Here is an 18,512-nt window from a genome sequence, read left to right on the forward strand (position 1 = left end):
AATAAATCTTCAAAAACAATGAAAATGAAGGGTTTTCCTATTGTCCAGTGTACTGGAAGACTTTGTATAGGGTGAATTTCATTAATGTCATGAAATGCATGCATGAAGCCATCTGAGTGTGACAGTTAAGTCAGAGTCTTAATACATCAGTGGTGCAATAATTGCTTCTCTTTCCTCCGGATTGTAGTGTTTACACATCCACCAGCTGCGGGAACATCTCCAGAGACGCAGATACACTGACTCATTACAGCCGAGTCAGAGAACCCCAACTAAACAATGGCTTCAGATCTCGGGTTCTCACTTACACATGCACCGTCCAGAAATTGTCTTAACGCAGACACCCCACCGTTTCAAGAAGACCAAAAACCTGCTGTACAAATGGAAGATAGCTCTATGTCCTCGATGACAGTCAGCTCCTTCCAGTTCAACGGTCACTTGGGTGCAAGGCAAGAACTTGCAAGACTCCGTGACTTTTTCTATTCGTGGCTACAGCCTGAAAAGCACAGCAAGGAAGAAATGATCTCTCAGTTGGTCATAGAACAGTTTGTGATGAGTGGACACTGCAGGGACAGAGCTGCACTTACACAGCAGTGGGAGTCCCGAGGCAGAAACCTGCAGACGCTGATAGAAGACCTCGATGATGACATGCAGAAATCACCCTTAGTAAGTAAAAGGGTCTGAGCTCTGGGGCGAGGGACCTGGGAGGTCAGGGAGGAGGCGTCAGGTGAATCACCTGGAAGCAGAAAGATCTACTGTAGACCGCTTGTCCATCAGAACACTCTTTACCAGCAAGCAGAACTTTCACAGCTCTAAGTAAACCAGGAGAAAAGCAATATATATATTGAGCTATTGTTATTTTTGTTTGGTGTCATAACAATATTTGATCAAAGAACTCAAGGATACAGAAGGAATGCCTTAAAATGGTACTTTTCCTCAAAGAGGCATATTGCAATTTTATTAATCAGGAAAGGTATTAAAGAATAAGTCGCGGGCCCGGCAGCGTGGCCTAGCAGCTAAAGTCCTCGCCTTGAACGCGCCGGGATCCCATATGGGCGCCGGTTCTAATCCCGGCGGCTCCACTTCCCATCCAGCTCCGTGCTTGTGGCCTGGGAAAGCAGTCTAGGACGTCCCAAAGCTTTGGGACACTGCACCCGCGTGGGAGACCCGGAAAAGGTTCCTGGTTCCCGGCTTTGGATCGGCGTGCATCGGCCCGTTGCGGCTCAGTTGGGGAGTGAATCATCGGATGGAAGATCTTCCTCTCTGTCTCTCCTCCTCTCTGTATATCTGGCTGTAATAAAAAAAAAAAAATGAATAAATGTTAAAAAAAAAAAAAAGAATAAGTCGCAGTGAATTCTCATCCTTCTACCTCATTTTAAAACCACTACTGCACACTTGTCACTTCAGAATCGTGTAGTCAGTCATTTGCAAACATGTGTAACACGGCAAAACTGATTTGAATTATCTGATGAGAACATTCCGGATAATGCTGGGTGCAGCTACTTTCTTGTTTCAGCTCTCAACTACTTCATGCATTTTCACACTTTGGGTATCAGCAGCTTCCAGGAAACTGAGAATTTGTTTCTAATCAAAGCACTGATCCAGCACTCGGGAATTCAGGTTCCGCATAGCAATAACTTGGGAATAACAGAAATGGTGGCAAGACCAGGAGATGTGGGGTCTTGTGGAATCCTGCCAAGTGCCCGTCCCTGGAAAGACTCTTGATCTGAATTTGTTCACAGGTTCATGTCTGCATGCAAGGACACCAAGCCTTCTTTTCTGAGAATATGCCGTTAAAAGAAGTCATCAGTCTTTTCACTGAGCAGACGCCAGCAGGAGCCCCAGCAGGAGATAGCACGAGCATACATATCCATGCTCCCACACCCACAAGCACTTCTGTGGCAGCAGCAGCAGGTAAGTGCAGACAATCTGCGCACCAGAGGCATGCTCTACCGGGCCTCTGCTTCGGTTCACATCATTGAATAACATTCCTATTTTTGCAGACCCAGAAGATGGTTATGGCATTTCTGTGCAGACTACTCAAAATGGCACTATTACGACTCACGACTCTCACACAACTTCCTTCGTCATTACCCTGGAAATGGCGGACTGTCCTACCCAGAACGAAGGAAGTGTTTCTTCTGAGAACCCACACAGCTCCGCAAGGGCAGAGCCAGCTGTGGATGGTTCCCAGGAAAGCAGCCTGGAGAGGTCATCTGAACCACAGGACCCTGCAGAGGTGCCAGCAGAGTCTTCATCCAGGCCAGATGAATCCATCCCTAAGCCCGACCAGAGCCAAAAGGGAAACTCCACCCACAGCAGATGCCAAAAGCGATCCCACAAAGCCCCACGGTCACTCAAATGTGACCAATGCAGCATGACCTTTAAGTTCTTATGCAAATTACTAGCCCACAAGAGAAGACACAGAAACGAGAGACCATTTGCATGTGATCAGTGTCACAAATGCTTCTTCCAATCTTCAGACCTCCGTGTGCATCAAAGGACCCACAGTGAAGAAAAGCTGTACCAATGCAGCACATGCATGGCGTCTTTCAGCCACGTGACTAACCTAAAAGCCCATGAAAGAATTCACACAGGCGAGAAACCCTATCTGTGTTCCATTTGCCAGAAACGCTTCCGCCAATCATCCACATACCACCGCCATCTGAGGACGCACCAAAAAGCTGCCCTAAAATAACCCCACTCCTTTCCCGACACATCCTCAACTTCTGTGATGTAATACATGTACATGCCTGCACGTATCCACACGCCTTATCTATACAATATGCCGTAAAATATCCTGTTCATGGTTTCCATTTGTCTCCATTCCTTAAATGTAAGACATGAAAGCTGTAAATTGGTTCATACTTATTGTGGTAAATAAATATGACAAACGGGTGATTGCATCATTGATGTTTGTTCAAATTACAGGAATGTACCTCCCACACGAAAAGACAGCAGAGTTCCAACCTAGGAGACACTTACTGCTACTAAATGTGAAACTAAGTACTCCCTGAAGGAGAAACCAATGACACTGGATTTGGACAAAAAAGGGAGAACCTTTCTTCTATTTTTTTAGTGGTGACTTTCATGTTGTTGGTTTTTTTTTAACTTCTTTTTATTATTATTATCACATTATGATACAGATTCCTTTATGTATGTGTCAGTCTGACCCATACAGATCATCCAAACTCTCCCCTCCAAACCACCAGGTCTCAGTCCCCTCACTGACCTGCAAGTACAGTGACCCTGGCCTTGCGTGTCCCTCAGGATTGACTCCTCACCTACACAGACAGTGCCTTTATACATGGATGTCCCTAGGCAGCAATTCCATACCCCCCAAGACCAGTGAGCTCGCTGCCAGGCACTAGTTGGGTGGAGCCTGGCAACAATTGGCACGCTGGCCACCCAAAAACCCAGGACTCGCTCACTGTGTGGCACTGGTGCCTGTGGCTAGGGCCCCAAGCATTGAGTTTGACCTAGCTCAGGTACCCCTAGCAGGCTGCTGGAAGTTCCCTCCACCCAGGCCCTGAGGTCAAACTCCTCTAGGCCCTTCCACCATAAGATGGTGGTGGTGGGCAGAGCCATGGCCTGCCCTAGTTCCCAAGAGATCCTTTCACAGCATACTTACTGCAAAGGGAAAAATCTCCCAGGTCCAGGCAAGCCCCAGACTCACTCACCACGTGGCAGTGGTAGCTGTGGCTAGGGCCCCAAGCATTGAGTCCGCCCTAGCTCAGGTACCCCTAGCAGACACCAGGCTGGGAATTCCCACTATCTAAGCCTCAAGGTCCAAGAAGTGGATTAAAAGATGACGCAGGACTCAGGTTAGTACAAGGAGGAGGAGGAGGGGTGGTTCCGTCGAGAAATGTAGATGTGATGTCTTCTCCAGGCGTGGCACCTATGGATACAAAAAAGGAGGAGAAAGAGGCAGGTTGGGAGCAGCAGTGGATGTAGAAACGGCAGCTTCTGAGTCAGGATAGAGAGGAAGAGTTAGAGCCGAGGGTGGGGGCGGTATCGGAGGAGGAGAAGAAGGGAGAGCAGGAGTTGGAAGAATCCCAAAAGTTCAGGCGGCTCTGAGAAACTGTGATCAGGCTTTGGGTCTGAGGAGGCCACAGAAGAGCAGGAAGGCTTGGCCTTAGTCAGAACTCGGGGCACAGACATAAAAGAGTAAAGCTTAGGGCAGGGACGGAGGCCCCACAAGGCCTGCATATAAGCCATCTTGGACCATTTGGCCTGTTGTGGGTTAAGGAATTAATTAGTAATCTTTAAGCTGAGCAGTAACAGGAAATGGCCTTTCCACTAAAAACACCTAGACTAATTGGTCTCAGCGGTATCCAATTGCCTGGCTAAAGGGCTTGTGGGGAAGAGTATGATAGGAGAGGTTAGGGAGTAATAAGGGGACTTGGGAGAGACTTCCACCATCACTGGTCTCCTGTTGGTGCCTCATCCCCAGACCCTCTCCCTGTCCATGGTACTGGCTCCTCTGGCTGGAGCACTTGCCATTGCAACAAGGGAAATTATTTAGATCTGTGAGGATATTAAAATTAAGTGTGTCCTCCACTGGCCACTTGGTTCCATTATAGAAAGGATATTGTGGCCAAGCCACAGTGGAAATGAAAATAAGACGTTTGTGACATAAGTCTTAGACTAAGTCCCGTGCCTTTGAAATTAGTCAACAGACAATCCCCAGTGGAGTGTGGGGATTGTAGGTCCAAGACTGAGTTGCCATTCTGTCCTGATTGTCTCTTGGCTAATTAGGGCTCAAGGAAAGTGTCCTTGCCACCAGGGGCAAACTAGAAAGGGAACCTGGTTCCCTTGGAGGGCAGGCAAGTGAATGCGACTTCTCCTGAGACACTGGGGACCATGTCAGCACCCTGGTGCTCAAACGGGAGCAAGTCAGTGAATGGGACATACCCTAGACATTGAGAGCTCAGAAATGGGATCCAACATGCATGGTTTGGATGGAACAGACGGATGGAGAGGAGGAGTTTTTGGAACAGAAGCGGCTAGGTGGAGGGTCTTACCTGGCTCACGGCTGTCAGTCCAGGGCTGGCAAATGTTCCAGGAGGTCAGTAGCTCTGAGAAGACTGGGGAGGCCCAGGCTCTGCAGGAGAGAGCCAGCCTATGAGTTGCCTCGCAGGTTGTTGGTGATGGCTGCCCAGGGCACTGGAGATGAGGGGCTGGTCTGCTCTGGACCCAGAATGTCTCCCAGGCTTCAGCCTGCAACAGGAGGGGCCACAGGAGCCAGTTACATCACTGACCTGGTGGGATTCCAGTTGACCAATGGCACACCTGAATGGACATCCCTTACATAGTTGGGACACAGACAGCTCCTTTGCCTGCCCACGTGTCTAGAGGGGTATAAAACTCCTCCACATGGATCTCAGCTGCCCTTTTTGCCTCCCTCTTCCTTCCCCTCTGCGCGAAGGGGGCCCAGGAGCGGATTTTCCAATAAAGCTTCCATTACAATTTTGAACAACTTGCCAATATTATTCCAACAGTGGGCAGGCAGGCAGGCGGTGGTCATCATCTAACATTTGGTGCCGAAACCCGGGAAGAGGTGCGAGGGCTCTCTGTACTGATTGAGCCCGCTCCCTTCCTCTTCGCACCTCCGAGCCGCCAGCCACAAGGTCTATGCCAACTGCGAAGCGACAGACGTGAGGTAAGCCCCTCTGTCCTGCTCCTCCTGTCCTGAAAAGTACTCCCCAACCTCCTACAGACCACCCCCCCAAATCGTGTACACGTGGTCTGCCTGTCCTGAGCCTCAGTGAGACGGGGGATGCCCTGGTCGTTGACTGGCTCCCACCAATCCTCGGCCCTAAGAGGGGCGTGAGACGTCTCCCCTACTGACTGGCCCTCCTTAACAGGGAACCAGGTTCCCCTCTAGCCTGAATTTCAAAGCGGGGACACCTTCTTTGTGTTTAGATTAGCAGTGAGATACTTTATCAGGACAGGACGGGCAACAAAAAAATGTCCCGAGCCCATGGCCCTCAAACCCCCTTAGGGTTTTTATTGGACAATTTTAAAACTCTGGGTCTCTGCCAGGACTTACGCAGAAAACGCCTTGTCCATTTTTCAACCGTAGCCTGGCCACAGTACATGTTGGACAATGGCTCCAAATGGCTAGCAGAAGGCATGTTTGACTGTCAGATCCTCACGGAATTGGGTAATTTCTGTCATCATGAGGGTAAATGGTCTGAAGTTCCATATGTGGAAGCTTTTTGGAATCTCCGTTCCTGCCCTTCCCTATGATCCTCCTGTTCCATGACTCAGGTTCTCCTGGCCAAGGCTAAGCCCTCCCCTTCTTTTTTTTTTTTTTTTTTTTTTTAACAGTCAAAACCACGTGTTTTTATTAGATGTAGTAGATACATCAAAATCACAAAGAAAACATCATTTCTCATTTATGTGCAGTTAATATAAAATTTTTTTTTCTTTTTTTTTTTCTTTTTTTTCTTTTTTTTTTTTTTATTGTTAATTATTTTGCATTATGTGACAGTTTCATAGGCTCTGGGTATCCCCCCCTCCCTCCCCCTCCCCTCCCCCCGGTGGATTCCTCCACCTTGATGCAGTATTACAGTTCAAATTCAATCAAGATTCTTTCATTGCAAACATATACCAAGCATAGAGTCCAGCTACTTATTGTCCAGATTGGTTGAACAGTTTCTTGGGGAGACCTTTTCTGGTCTGAAGTTTGAGCTGGCAGAATATCATCACAGTCAATTAAGAGTCCCAATATAACATCAACAGCAATTTGCAATGTTATGGAGTTGACATGGTTTTGAGTAACCAGTGTATTAAAAAGAAAAAAAATAAATAAAAAAAAAAAAAAAAAAAAAAGGAAAACAAGTCCTAGCCACAACCTATGATTAGCTCATTGACATTTCAATTTAGTTCATATACAGCCCTTCTGCCAAGGATCTCTTGGGCTGTTCACCTAACCATAGCTTTTCTGAGCCATCAGATCTTTTAGGACTCAACCCAGCTCCCACTTCTCCTTCACCACCTCCTCTGCCAGCTTCCTTACAGGTCTTTCTCTGAGCCTTCAGCCCATCTGGCTACGTTACCCCTGCAGTCCCTCCGCCATGTTCTGAGGTCACCTCCTCTTCAGTCACCTCTTCTCTGCTCCTGGTCCTTCTGTCATGTTTCCAGACTCCTTCTTCACTTCCTGAGTCGCTGCCAGATTCCAATGTCACTTTTGCTTCACCTTCTGTTTCTCTGCTATGTTCCCACCCTTCCCTTGTTCTATCTACTCCCATCTCTTGTCCCACCTAATCCCATCTTTCTCTTTGTTCTTCCTTTTTCCCACTGTGTGGAGGAACCTTGCTGCACAGTGGGTCCCTATCCTTGCCCAAGGACCTCTCTGACTTCCACCTCCCCTTTTCCTCCTTCATATCCTTCACTTCCTGCTCAGATACCAAGTTCCCAAGCCCGTTCTCTCCACTTTCTGCTCTGATGCCATCCTCCCAGCTCCCCTCCCCTCCTCCAAGTGGTAGGATCCCATCCACCATCTTGCCTTTCTTCATGTGGCAGGACCCTGTCTGCCATCTTGCCTTTCTCCATTCTCACCTGCAGCCTAACCTGCTTTCGCTCTTGGGTTCTTCTGACTTAACCCCAGTAATGCCTGTTTCCCTGCTGCTGCTGCCGCTGCTGCTGCTGCTGCGACTGGTTTTAACTTTTTCCTTTTGTCATCCCCACCCCCACCCCTTAGCTAAGAGGGGCAGGGTAAAAGATAAGCTAATTAACGTCTATCAAAAAAAAAGAAAAGAAAAGAAAAACCTGTGACTTGCTAAGTTTGTTCTGTAACTTAATTTAACATTTGTGAATCAAAATAATCCAGTATAGGGCCTGGCGGCATGGCCTAGTGGCTAAAGTCCTCGCCTTGAACGCCCCGGGATCCCATATGGGCGCCGGTTCTAATCCCGGCAGCTCCACTTCCCATCCAGCTCCCTGCTTGTGGCCTGGGAAAGCAGTTGAGGATGGCCCAATGCATTGGGACCCTGCACCCACATGGGAGACCTGGAGGAGGTTCCTGGTCCCGGCTTCGGATTGGCACAGCACCGGCCATTGCGGCTCACTTGGGGAGTGACTCACCGGACGGAAGATCTTCCTCTCTGTCTCTTCTCCTCTGTGTATATCTGGCTGTAATAAAATAAATAAATCTAAAAAAAAAATAATAATCCAGTATAGAGTTGCTCTAATCCACTGCTAAGTTATTCCAAGCCATTAGGTAAACCCATGTGTTCTTACCGATTGTTTTACAGAATATTTCCAGGTTAAAGCATGTCGTAGAAGGAATGGGGAGCCATGAAAGTTTTGAGAGGAATACATCTTGTATGGTTTTTGTGCAATGTAATTTATCATTGTCCTTAAAATTACCTATAGCATTTTTCTAAATGTTTATCATTGATATTATTGCTTTTTCTAATGTACAATTTAAGCTAATTGTAAACCTATGTTTGCTTCAAATTTGTAGCAAACATCAGACTTTTGGCAAATGTTTTCTAAAACTTCTATTTGAGAGCTTTTACTGGACAATGTTATTAATCTGGTGTTTGCAACTCCTTTCTTCATTCCTCTCTTTCTCTGTCTCTGACACTAAAGGGCTTAGGCTGCAGTTCAATCTCCAGACCTTAAAGGAATGGCTAACTTGTCAGACCAACAAGCCTAATTATCTTCTCATAGGCATTACCTTAAAACTATCAGGACTATGCCTGTAACTACAAATTCCTAGATCAGTCCATTAAGGAATCCAGGGATAGAATTGAGCATCCCTTTGACATCCTGTGGCTGCCTCTGTGGCCCACTTTAACCGGTGTCCAGAGGAAGAGTAGTGAGCTAGGTATCAGGAGGCTCATTAATGCGCCTTTACACAGTAACCTGTTCTCCAGACGACCCAGTAAGGCTAGTCTACCCTCAAGTAGCACCTACTTGCAATATGGGAAGCCAGAATATTGGGCAACCACCTGCCAGTGATAGAAGTGGCTTTCAAAGAGTCTTGTTAGCTCTGCCAAGAGTCAGGCCACTAGAAATGGAACTACCCTGGGGGTCAAAGTATTCCTAGGTCAGAACCATGGTTGGGCCAGCCACAAGTGAAAGCCCTTCACTCTGCCCAGCTCCCAAAGCATCCGTTGCTATGGAGGGATGGCCTGAGGTCAGCGACATCACAGGTAGAGCTGTATATTTCATCCAGAGACACCATCTGTTCTGTACCAGCCTCCTGTTCAGGCCAACTCTCCTCTCTGTCCAGCCAGGTAATGAGAGTCAATGGGATGTCTCCCCAGTTTCACACTGTATGATGTCTCTTCCAGTACCTCACATGAAGAGATAGATGGTCTTGGACCTTACATGCACCTGGCCAACTTTTGGATTTGGGTAACAGCAGAACTTTCCTGGGTGCATCTAGACTTGAAACTCCAGGATCCATGTAAGACTTTAGAAACGGTTTTTACTAGCTGGCACTGTAACCTTGAAGGCCACTGTCTACTGCAGCCCTGGCCTACCATAGGCCCTTTCTTAGCTCTTGCTAGCAGCTGGAGTCCCCGTGAGCAGAGGGAGGGAAAGAATGCAGGATTAGAAGCAGGCCAGACTATACATCCTGTCTGTTTCTCAAGGCCTTACTAGATAATCTTAATCAGATTTCATGCATGTTCCTCCCGAAGCCTCCCCACTAATTTCATACAACAAAAGGCTGGGATATCAGGGCTCAGTAGAGGTGTCCCCAGTTCTCTGCCAAAGTCAAATGGACACTCCATTCAAAAATGGCCAGAATGCGGAGTCTGCACAGGTCAACACCTGTCATGATGATCCATTCGTCACCATAGAGGAAACCCAAAGAAGCTCCTCAAGACCAACCTTCAGACTACATATTCCAATGAGCTTCAGGAAGAACTCAAACCATCATTTTTGATAAGTAACCCCTCCTTCCATTCCTGTGTCGTCCACTCAAATGTACAATTTTTTTCTAACGAAACCATTACCCAGTTTCTTTTGCCATTCTAGGAGCCTGCCATTCCTACCCAATATATAACAAAAGGGAGGAATGTGAGAGTGACCCTGGCACCACTTCCTGCTTCCCCTTTCCCACAGCTTGTGGAATGTGCGCTGTTCTGGTTATGCACCAATGAGATGTAACTTCATGTCTTACCTGAGAACTTCACCCACCGTCCTCTCGCAGTTCCTCTCCCCTTAACACTTTCCTCAACTTCCGATTTCTCACTTTTGCCAGCAGTCCTCGATTCTCATCTCCTACCTAGGGAAGGCTTGCTGCACCAGCCTCTACAGTCGCCTGACTTCACTCTTTTTAGTGGATGGCAGCTTGGTGTCTGACCTGCATGGTTACACCATGCAATCTTTGTGGTAGTCATTCCTGAGTCTGTCCTGGAGGCCAATTGCCTCCCCATTCTGCCATCTGCCAGGAGAGAGAATTCCTTACCACCAAAGGAATGCCCATCACCAATGCCTCATTCACTAACTCCTCCTGCCCAACGTTTTCCACTATTTCTCCTTAAGGAGCGCTTAATCTTAGGTTGCCTACTCACCAGCTGCAAGGACATCAACCAGAAGAGAACTGGCAGATCGGTTTCACCCATGTGCTCACCCACAAAAGCTTCTGTGAGAACAGGCGGACTGCTATCTTCCAGACCTGCTGCTACCACACCATCAGGTGCCAATGCCTCTCCTCTCTAGCCTGGTGACCTGGTCCTCCTCAAGACCCTCCACCCATGCTCACTCCAACCTCAGTGGACTAGACTTCACTTGGTGACCCTGACCATGCCTGTGGCTGCCAAACTCCTTGGTCACACTTCCTGATATCATATTTCTCACCTCAAACGTTTTAGTCCTTGTACCAAGGATGAATTGTCTGCCACTTCCTTGACCCACCAACTCTCCCAACTACCACACTCCTCTCTTACTCCTCTTCTGGACAACAGGTAACCCCTTCCTCTTCATTTCAGCTGGATTTGTCCCATTAGGGTATTGGAACCCATGCCAATGTCAAGGGCATTTGTCGAACCCGCCTCTCAACAAATGTTATTATTCCAAACAGCTGTGTGGCACTAGGAAACCCAGTATCATATCACAGTCCTATACAGAGGTATAATGCAAGATGTTCGGGATCTCTATTCTGTTTGCCAGCCCCTGCCCCATCTCTTAACATGGCTCAATGTAATTGTCTTGCCTCCAGCACCAATTCTTCTTTCATGTAATTTTCTTCTATTTCAGTCAACTGTTATGAATTTTCTAGCAGGTACACAAACTAACACTGCTTTCTTTGTTGGAAGCTAAACAGGAAATTTCCAAACTTCCAGGATCTTGAGAGAACCAAACGGGCAGTCTTCATTCCAACTTTGGTAGGAATGTCGGTTGCGACCTCCCTGCTGGCGGTAGGCCTCAGTGCAGGAGCTCTGGGTCATACCATCATCGAGGTCAACAAGCTCCAAGTGGACCTTAATCAGGTGATAGAAGACTCAGCCTGGTCCCTGGCATCCTTACAGCGACAAATCACCTCGCTGGCTGAAGTGGCACTCCAGAATCGACGAGCCCTGGATCTCCTGACTGCAAGCAAAGGGGGAACCTGTGTCTTCCTACAGGAACAGTGTTGTTATTATATTAATGAACCTGGCATAGTAGAAACTGGGATAAAAAATCCCCAGTCAATAAGGGATCAACTCAGTAATTGGCAAAATGTGGGCAAGGACTCAGGTTTTAACATCTAGGAATCCCCCCTAATAACCTGGCTCATGCCTATACTAACCCCATTAATAGTTACAGGCATTTTTATTAACAATTGCCCCTTGTTTTCTAAGGTTCACCAAAGAAAACATCCATGAAGCCTCATGGGTCACTCTCAATCAACTGTTACTCCACCCTACCTTCCGGTGCCCACCGAGCCCTCTCTGGACCACAATTAGGGACTACGACCCTCTCCAGCAGGAAGTAGCCAGAACGACTTCGTTGCCCCTTTTCCTATTACCAAGAGTCTGGAATGATGGCTGCCCAGGGCACTGGAGATGAGGGGCTGCTCTGCTCTGGACCCAGAATGTCTCCCAGGCTTCAGCCTGCAACAGGAGGGGCCACAGGAGCTAGTTATATCACCGACCTGGTGGGATTCCAGTTGACTAATGGCACACCTGAATGGACATTCCTTACATAGTTGGGGCACAACAGCTCCTTTGCCTGCCCACGTGTCTAGAGGGGCATAGAACTCCTCCACACGGACCTCAGGGGCCCTTTCCGCCTCCCTCTTCCTGCCCCTCTGCGCGAAGGGGGCCCAGGAGCGGATTTTCCAATAAAGCTTCCATTACAATTTTGAACAACTTGCCAATATTATTCCAACAGTGGGCAGGCGGGCAGGCGGTGGTCATCATCTAACAGTTGTCACCAAAATGTTAGATTTGCCGACCACCTGTGAAAGAAAAACACTAGCTGAGTAGAAACATGAAATTGCTTGTTAGTGGCAGGTGCTGCAGCAAGCTCAGCCCAGGTAGAGACATCTGTCCCTCAGGTCTTCCGTGCAATGTATACACCTGAATATCCTGAACTTGCTCAGATGGCATCCTGACTGATAAGATTACCTCAGGCTTAGACTTGTTCCATCAGTGTAGGATTCAGGAGTGGGAGAAACTGCAATCAGCTGGCCAAGATGTGCCTGTTTTTCAGGGATGGTAGAACCAATGTGTCAAACCTGGTTTTCCAAAAGCAGCAAACCCAGGATTTCATTTTCACTGTGTTTTTAAATCTTTTAAGCTACAAATGATTTGTGATAGATGGGTCCTCAAATTATTAAACTTAGACAATTTTATTGTCAAACTTTGATAATTATTAAATTATCATGCTCTGATCATTTGTTATGCCTTCATTATCATCATGCTAATGAGACCAGCCCTCACTTAAGCCCTTCCACATTGCTCTTCCAGACGACTTGATTTCCTTTCCATTATAATAGGTTTGTGTTTTGTTTCTGGAAATTAATAATTCAGAAGTCGTTAATTGATGGTTTTTCCCCAGGTACTCTCGTGCAGTTCCTATGCTGAGGAGTGTATCATTATAACTGGGTCACTATTTCTTTATTCATCTACTTAAGTGTATTTCAAGAGGTTTACAGTTTTAGTTTCTTGCACTAAAACTGCTGTACATGTTTGAATGCAAATCTATACCTGGATATGTTTTATTTCTTATGTTAATATTTCAGATCACAAAGCTTGATTTACACTGTAAGTGAATATATAATTTCTTCAGAAATGCCAAGCTCTTACCCAACATGGTTGTTCTCTTTGAATTCTTGCTAACAGAGTAAGAAAGTTCCAGTTTTTACCTTTGTAAGTAATGGATACATAGTTAGTCTTTCAGTTTTGACTAATTTAATAAGTATATAGCAATATTTCACTGTGGTTTTGCTTGTATTTTCCTGATATGTTATTTCTTTATTTGTTTACTGCACAGACATCACATTGGTAAAATGTCTCTTCATAGCTTTTGTATTTTTTTTAGAAAGTTTTTCTTTCCAGTTGACATGACTTCTATTTCTTCTGATAGAAAGGCAGATTCAGATCTTCCATGCACTCCCCAAGTGGCAGCAATGGCCTGAGCTAAGCTGACTAAAAGCTAGGAGCCAGGGCTTCTTCCTTATTTCCTACATGGGTGCAGGGTCCCAAGGCTTTGGGCCGTCCTCGACTGCTTCCCCAGGCCACAAGCAGGGAGCTGGATCAGAAGCAGGGTTGCTTTCTAATTCCAGATAATCCACAGTACCACAGATCATGCGATGTTTTTTTTTGTTTTTGCTTTTTCCATTTTGCCTGTTGTGAATGTTCCCAGCATGGCCAGTTTTTGTTGTTAAGATTTATTTGCACTTGAAATGCAGACTTACAGAGAGAAAGACCTGGTATTTCACTCCCCAAGTGACTGCAATGGCTGGAGCTGAACCAGTGTGAAGCCAGGAGAGTCCTTTGGGTCTCCCATGTGGGTGCAGGGTCCCAAGGCGTTGGCCATTCCCTGCTGATTTCCCAAGCCACAAGCAGTGAGCTGGGTTGAAAGTGGAGCAGCTGGGACTTGAACTAGCACCTCTAGGGAATGCTGTTGTCATAGGCAGAGGCTTACCCAGCCAAGTGCCACAGCACTGGCCCTGAGTCAGAACATCTCAACTTGGACTTTTCTAGAACCTTCCCTCATATACTTTTTTTACATGGCTTATTTCACAAATCATTAGCATTAACCTTTCCTTTCCCCCTGTCTTAACATGAACATTGTCCAAAATATATTTATCGATCACATTACATGTTCATCCATTCTGATTTAATTCCCTGCTTGTGGCATGGGAAGGCCATGGAGGATGGTCCATTGATTGGGGAGCCTGCATCCGTGTGGGAGAACCAGAAGATGTTCCTGGCTCCTGGCTTTGGATCAGCTGAACTCCAGCAGCTGTTTCTGTGTGAGGAGCGAACCACCAGATGCAAGATCTCTCTCTCTGACTCTCCTTCACTTGGTAAATATGAATTTCCAATAAAAATAAATGTTTAAAAATCTCTGATTAATCTTTCTGAACTCAAGGGATTACACAGTTGTTGATTAAGGCAAAGTAGGAGAATCCCAAGTGAGTTACAAGGCTAGCCTAATGACATCGAAGTCAATCTTTTCAGGTTCAGATGCTTTGATCCATTTGATTAGATGGGCATCCAAATCATTACACATTGTACCTTAGGACAATATCATGATGTTCTAGACACTGCTGTTATTTAATGTCAGAATTCTCTGTGGAGGCAGCCCCCCAACCCATGGTGACTGGCTCCATAGGCTCTCACAGTATCCCACCAGCCTGGATGGGAGGAGGGTGTGTGCACCCGGGTTGCAGGCAACAAATCCTAAGGGTGCCAGGTGGAAGGTGACTGAATGCTTGATGAGATTTTCCATGACGAACCGCAACCAGGCAGGGTAAGTCCTGGGCACGGCCCAAATAGTGCCCAGCATCTTGGCACAGTAGCCGAATCCTCCACCTGCAGTGCTGGCAAGCCACATAGACGCCGGTTCAAGCCCTGGCTGCTCCAAATTCCATCCAGGCTCCCTGCTTGTGGCCTGGGAAAGCAGTAGAGGATGGCCCAAAGCCTTGGGACCCTGCACCCGTGTGGGAGAGATCCAGAGAAGGTTCCTGTCTCCTGGCTTCAAATTGGCTCAGCTTGGGCCATTGCTGCTACATGGGAAGTAAACCAACAGATGGAAGATCTTTTGTATCTCTTTCTCTCTGTAAATCTGATCTACTTTCCCAATAAAAATGAACAAATCCAAAAAGAAAGAAGTCTCAGGCCAACTGCAAAATACTGCATCTATTCAGAAGCCCATCATGTGTGATTGGACTAGGGAGAGGCCCCTGGGCGTTGACGTAGGTGGGGGTCCCTGGGCGTAGACGTGGGGGGGCCCCTGGGCGTAGACATAGGGAGGGGTCCCTGGGCGTAGATGTTGGGAGGGGCCAGGCTCTTCTTAAAAGCAGCTTGCTTAACCCAAGCTCCTCACACAACTGAGCTCTCCTGGGAAGCAGCTGGAGGCCGAGACCGAACTAGGAGGAGGTAAGTGTCACCCGGGAACATTTATGTTTATTTCTCAAGCTGGAACTCAAGGCAGATGCGGAGACAGAGGCGGGCGGATCCTGCATTCCTGGGTGCACTCCCCAAAGACCCCAACATCCAGGCATCTGCACCTGGTGTTGCCTTGGAGCTGCCAGGGATCTCAATAGCTGGGCTTCCTCCCGAGGGCCCGCTCCCAGACGCTGCATGGAAGCTCAGGGCCCGGGTCGGAAGGCAGGCAGGGAGCTCGGGGTTGGAGTGGGGCTCCCCAAGCAGCTTCTGCCTCACCAACAGCCTGAGCTCCAGGGCTAGGGGGTTGGACACAAGCCCAGCAACGTATGCTGCTCTTGGTGCTTTGCTCTTGGTGCCATGAACGCACTATAGGATTTCCCCCAGCCGGCCACATCCAAGGTGAACAGCCAAGGTCGGGGTGTAGAAGGTCCCTAAAAGGAGACCAGCGCTGCCCAGCAGAAACACGGGATGCATGTGTGTAACTGCATGTGCTCCCCGGCAGGCATGTAGGTAAAACAAGTGAAGGTTCACAGTGGAATCCCTTCACACCTGCTTGAGCTTCAAACACCGTCGGGGCTGTTTGCTATGCTCTGCCTTCTTCAAGTGAGTGTTGGCAGATCTGAGCACAGAAGCCCAGCTTCCCAAGCTTAGTGGGCCACTGCGTGGGAACCACCCTGGAGAGCCTTCTGTGAGATCAGTCATGCTGCATGAGCTTTAAGAAACATGAGAACTTGGGGGCCCTGTGTTGTGGGTTTTTGTGCATAGTTTATGCTTTGCACGCACAGGCCTGTGTCTGCCCTGTGAGGGGCCACAGTGCCCGACCCTTCTGGTTGTCCACTAACGTGCCTCTTGCCCTAGATTTCCGCCATGTCTGAGTGCTTCCAAACAGCAGCGAGCTGCCGCGCCTGTTATAACCACCTGCAGGACCCGGTGACCCTCAAGTGCGGCTATGTGTGCTGCAGGAGCTGCCTGGACACCCTGGAGAGGGAGCCTGGTGGGGACGGGATCCTGTGTCCCAGCTGCCCTGAGGTCTCCAGGCCGGAGGACATCAAGCCAGCTCGCCAGCTGAGAGCCCTGGTAGAAGCTTTGGAGGAGCTAGAACCCAGCCTGGAGGAAGTTTTGCAGATGAACCCCAACGTGCGGAAATTCCAAGGTAAGGATCCACTGTCCACCCACACACAGCCAGCTCCGGAAAAGCAGCTTTGCCAGTGAGACGGCCAGGGGCCCAGTCCCGGTACCGGAAGTTCTCGTGCTTCCTGGACAGACAAGGGGCATCTCAGCTCCTGAGACCTGGGAGAAGCCCACGGGAGGTTCAGGAAGACCCCATCGAGGCCAAGCCCCAGAGCTCGGCATCCCCTGTGGGATCCGTTGGCCGCTGTGACTGTGGGTCCATGTGGAAACAGTATCCTGGACACACGAGGACTGCTGAAGTCAGACACGCTGACCATGGCCTTAAAGACATATCTTTACCAATCCAACACCTGAAAGCAAAAACAAGTCAAGTCCCGCCATGAATGAGAGGGTCTTGAGCAGAGACACTCACTCATTCTCTGGGTGCAATGTGACCAGTTAGGAGTGGGACAGAAGACAGGTGGACTGGAGGAGACGGGAGTCCAGGAGGCACCTGCTGACCTGCTCCTTTCTTTCCACAGTGGACGTGACCTTGGACGTGGACACAGCCAACAATCACCTGTTCATTGCTGAGGACCTGAGGAGCGTGGGCTGTGTGTCTTCCCCTCAGACACGGAGGGAGAGTGCCGAGAGGTTCGACCTCTCCATGTGCGTGCTGGGCTCCCCACGCTTCACCTCCGGCTGCCATTACTGGGAGGTGGACGTGGGGAGCTGCCAGGAGTGGGACGTGGGCATCTGCAGCGACTCCGTGAATCGGAAAGGGCCAATGAGGCTGAGCGCAGAGTGCGGCTTCTGGACTGTGAGCCGCAGAGACTGTGACGGCTTCACCGCCAGCACCGAGCCCCCGACCTTGCTCCAGGCCCAGCCGTGGATACAGCGTTTGAGCATCTTCCTGAACGTGGATTTGGGGAGCGTCTCCTTCTACAACACCACAGACGGAGTCCACATCTTCACGTTCACCGAGATCCCCACCGACAGCCGGCTGCGGCCCTTTTTCGCTCCTAGGAGAGCACTGGATGGCCAGCAGGGCTTCCTGAGCCTGCCTGCTGTGGCAGCTGAGGGGCACTCTGCCCGCCCCAACCCCAGCCCCTCCAGCTCAGGACGGGTCGACCTCTGTCCACAACAGCCCGCTTAGGAAACGGAAACTGTGAACCAGCAGCCCTAAGATCTTTCTGTAAATCTGCCTTTGTAATAAAAATAAAATGTTTTAAGTACAAAAATGAATGTATCATCGTGTGATGGGATTGTTCTCAGCCCTTGTCCGTGTTCCTGGGGAACCATGGTCTTCCTGCTTTCATTTGTGGAACATTATGCTTAGTGGTGCATTCAGCCAAAAGCTAAAGACATGAAACGCAGCCAGGAAGAGGCTTGTGGGACGGAGAGAGGGAAATGCGGTTACCTTCTTAGAACTGTATGAAACACACAAACTCTGTGCTCATGTGTTACCAAAGGAAGACAAACTGGAACCAGCTCACCAACTGGTGGTTGGTGTTCCAACCACCCCACACTCCAACCCTCAAAACCTGCTCACCTCATGACCCGGAACCCCGACTCACTGCACCAGGATCGCTGGCACCCCACCGCCTCCACCCCTTCCAGCCACCACTGTGCCTACAGAACTTCTCTAGGTGACCCTGCAGGTGCGGCCACACAGGGTTTATGTTCCGGTAATGGCTTCTTTCAGAGCCTCTTCAAGATTGAGCCCCGTTTACAGCTGATGCCCAGAAACCCAAAGAACCCTAGAAACTCCTGGGAACACCCAAGGTCAGCACATTGGGTAATCCAGAAGAAACACACTCCTAGACACGCGAGTGTGGA

The 18,512-nt window shown here is 48.6% G+C and overlaps 1 protein-coding gene across 1 annotated transcript in view; it reads left to right on the forward strand.

Annotated features, from left to right (window-relative positions):
* LOC131482177 (ret finger protein-like 4A) overlaps nt 1–17,829 on the forward strand; it is a 167,743-nt gene extending 149,914 nt beyond the window's left edge. The window contains exon 3 of the mRNA XM_058673979.1: nt 17,216–17,829. Within this exon, the coding sequence (XP_058529962.1) occupies nt 17,216–17,829 (614 nt within the window). The remainder of the gene's footprint in view (nt 1–17,215) is intronic.
* Nucleotides 17,830–18,512: the final 683 nt, after the last annotated feature.

Source organism: Ochotona princeps, chromosome 16 (genome assembly GCF_030435755.1).
Source record: "Ochotona princeps isolate mOchPri1 chromosome 16, mOchPri1.hap1, whole genome shotgun sequence".
In the NCBI taxonomy this organism is placed as follows: domain Eukaryota; kingdom Metazoa; phylum Chordata; class Mammalia; order Lagomorpha; family Ochotonidae; genus Ochotona; species Ochotona princeps.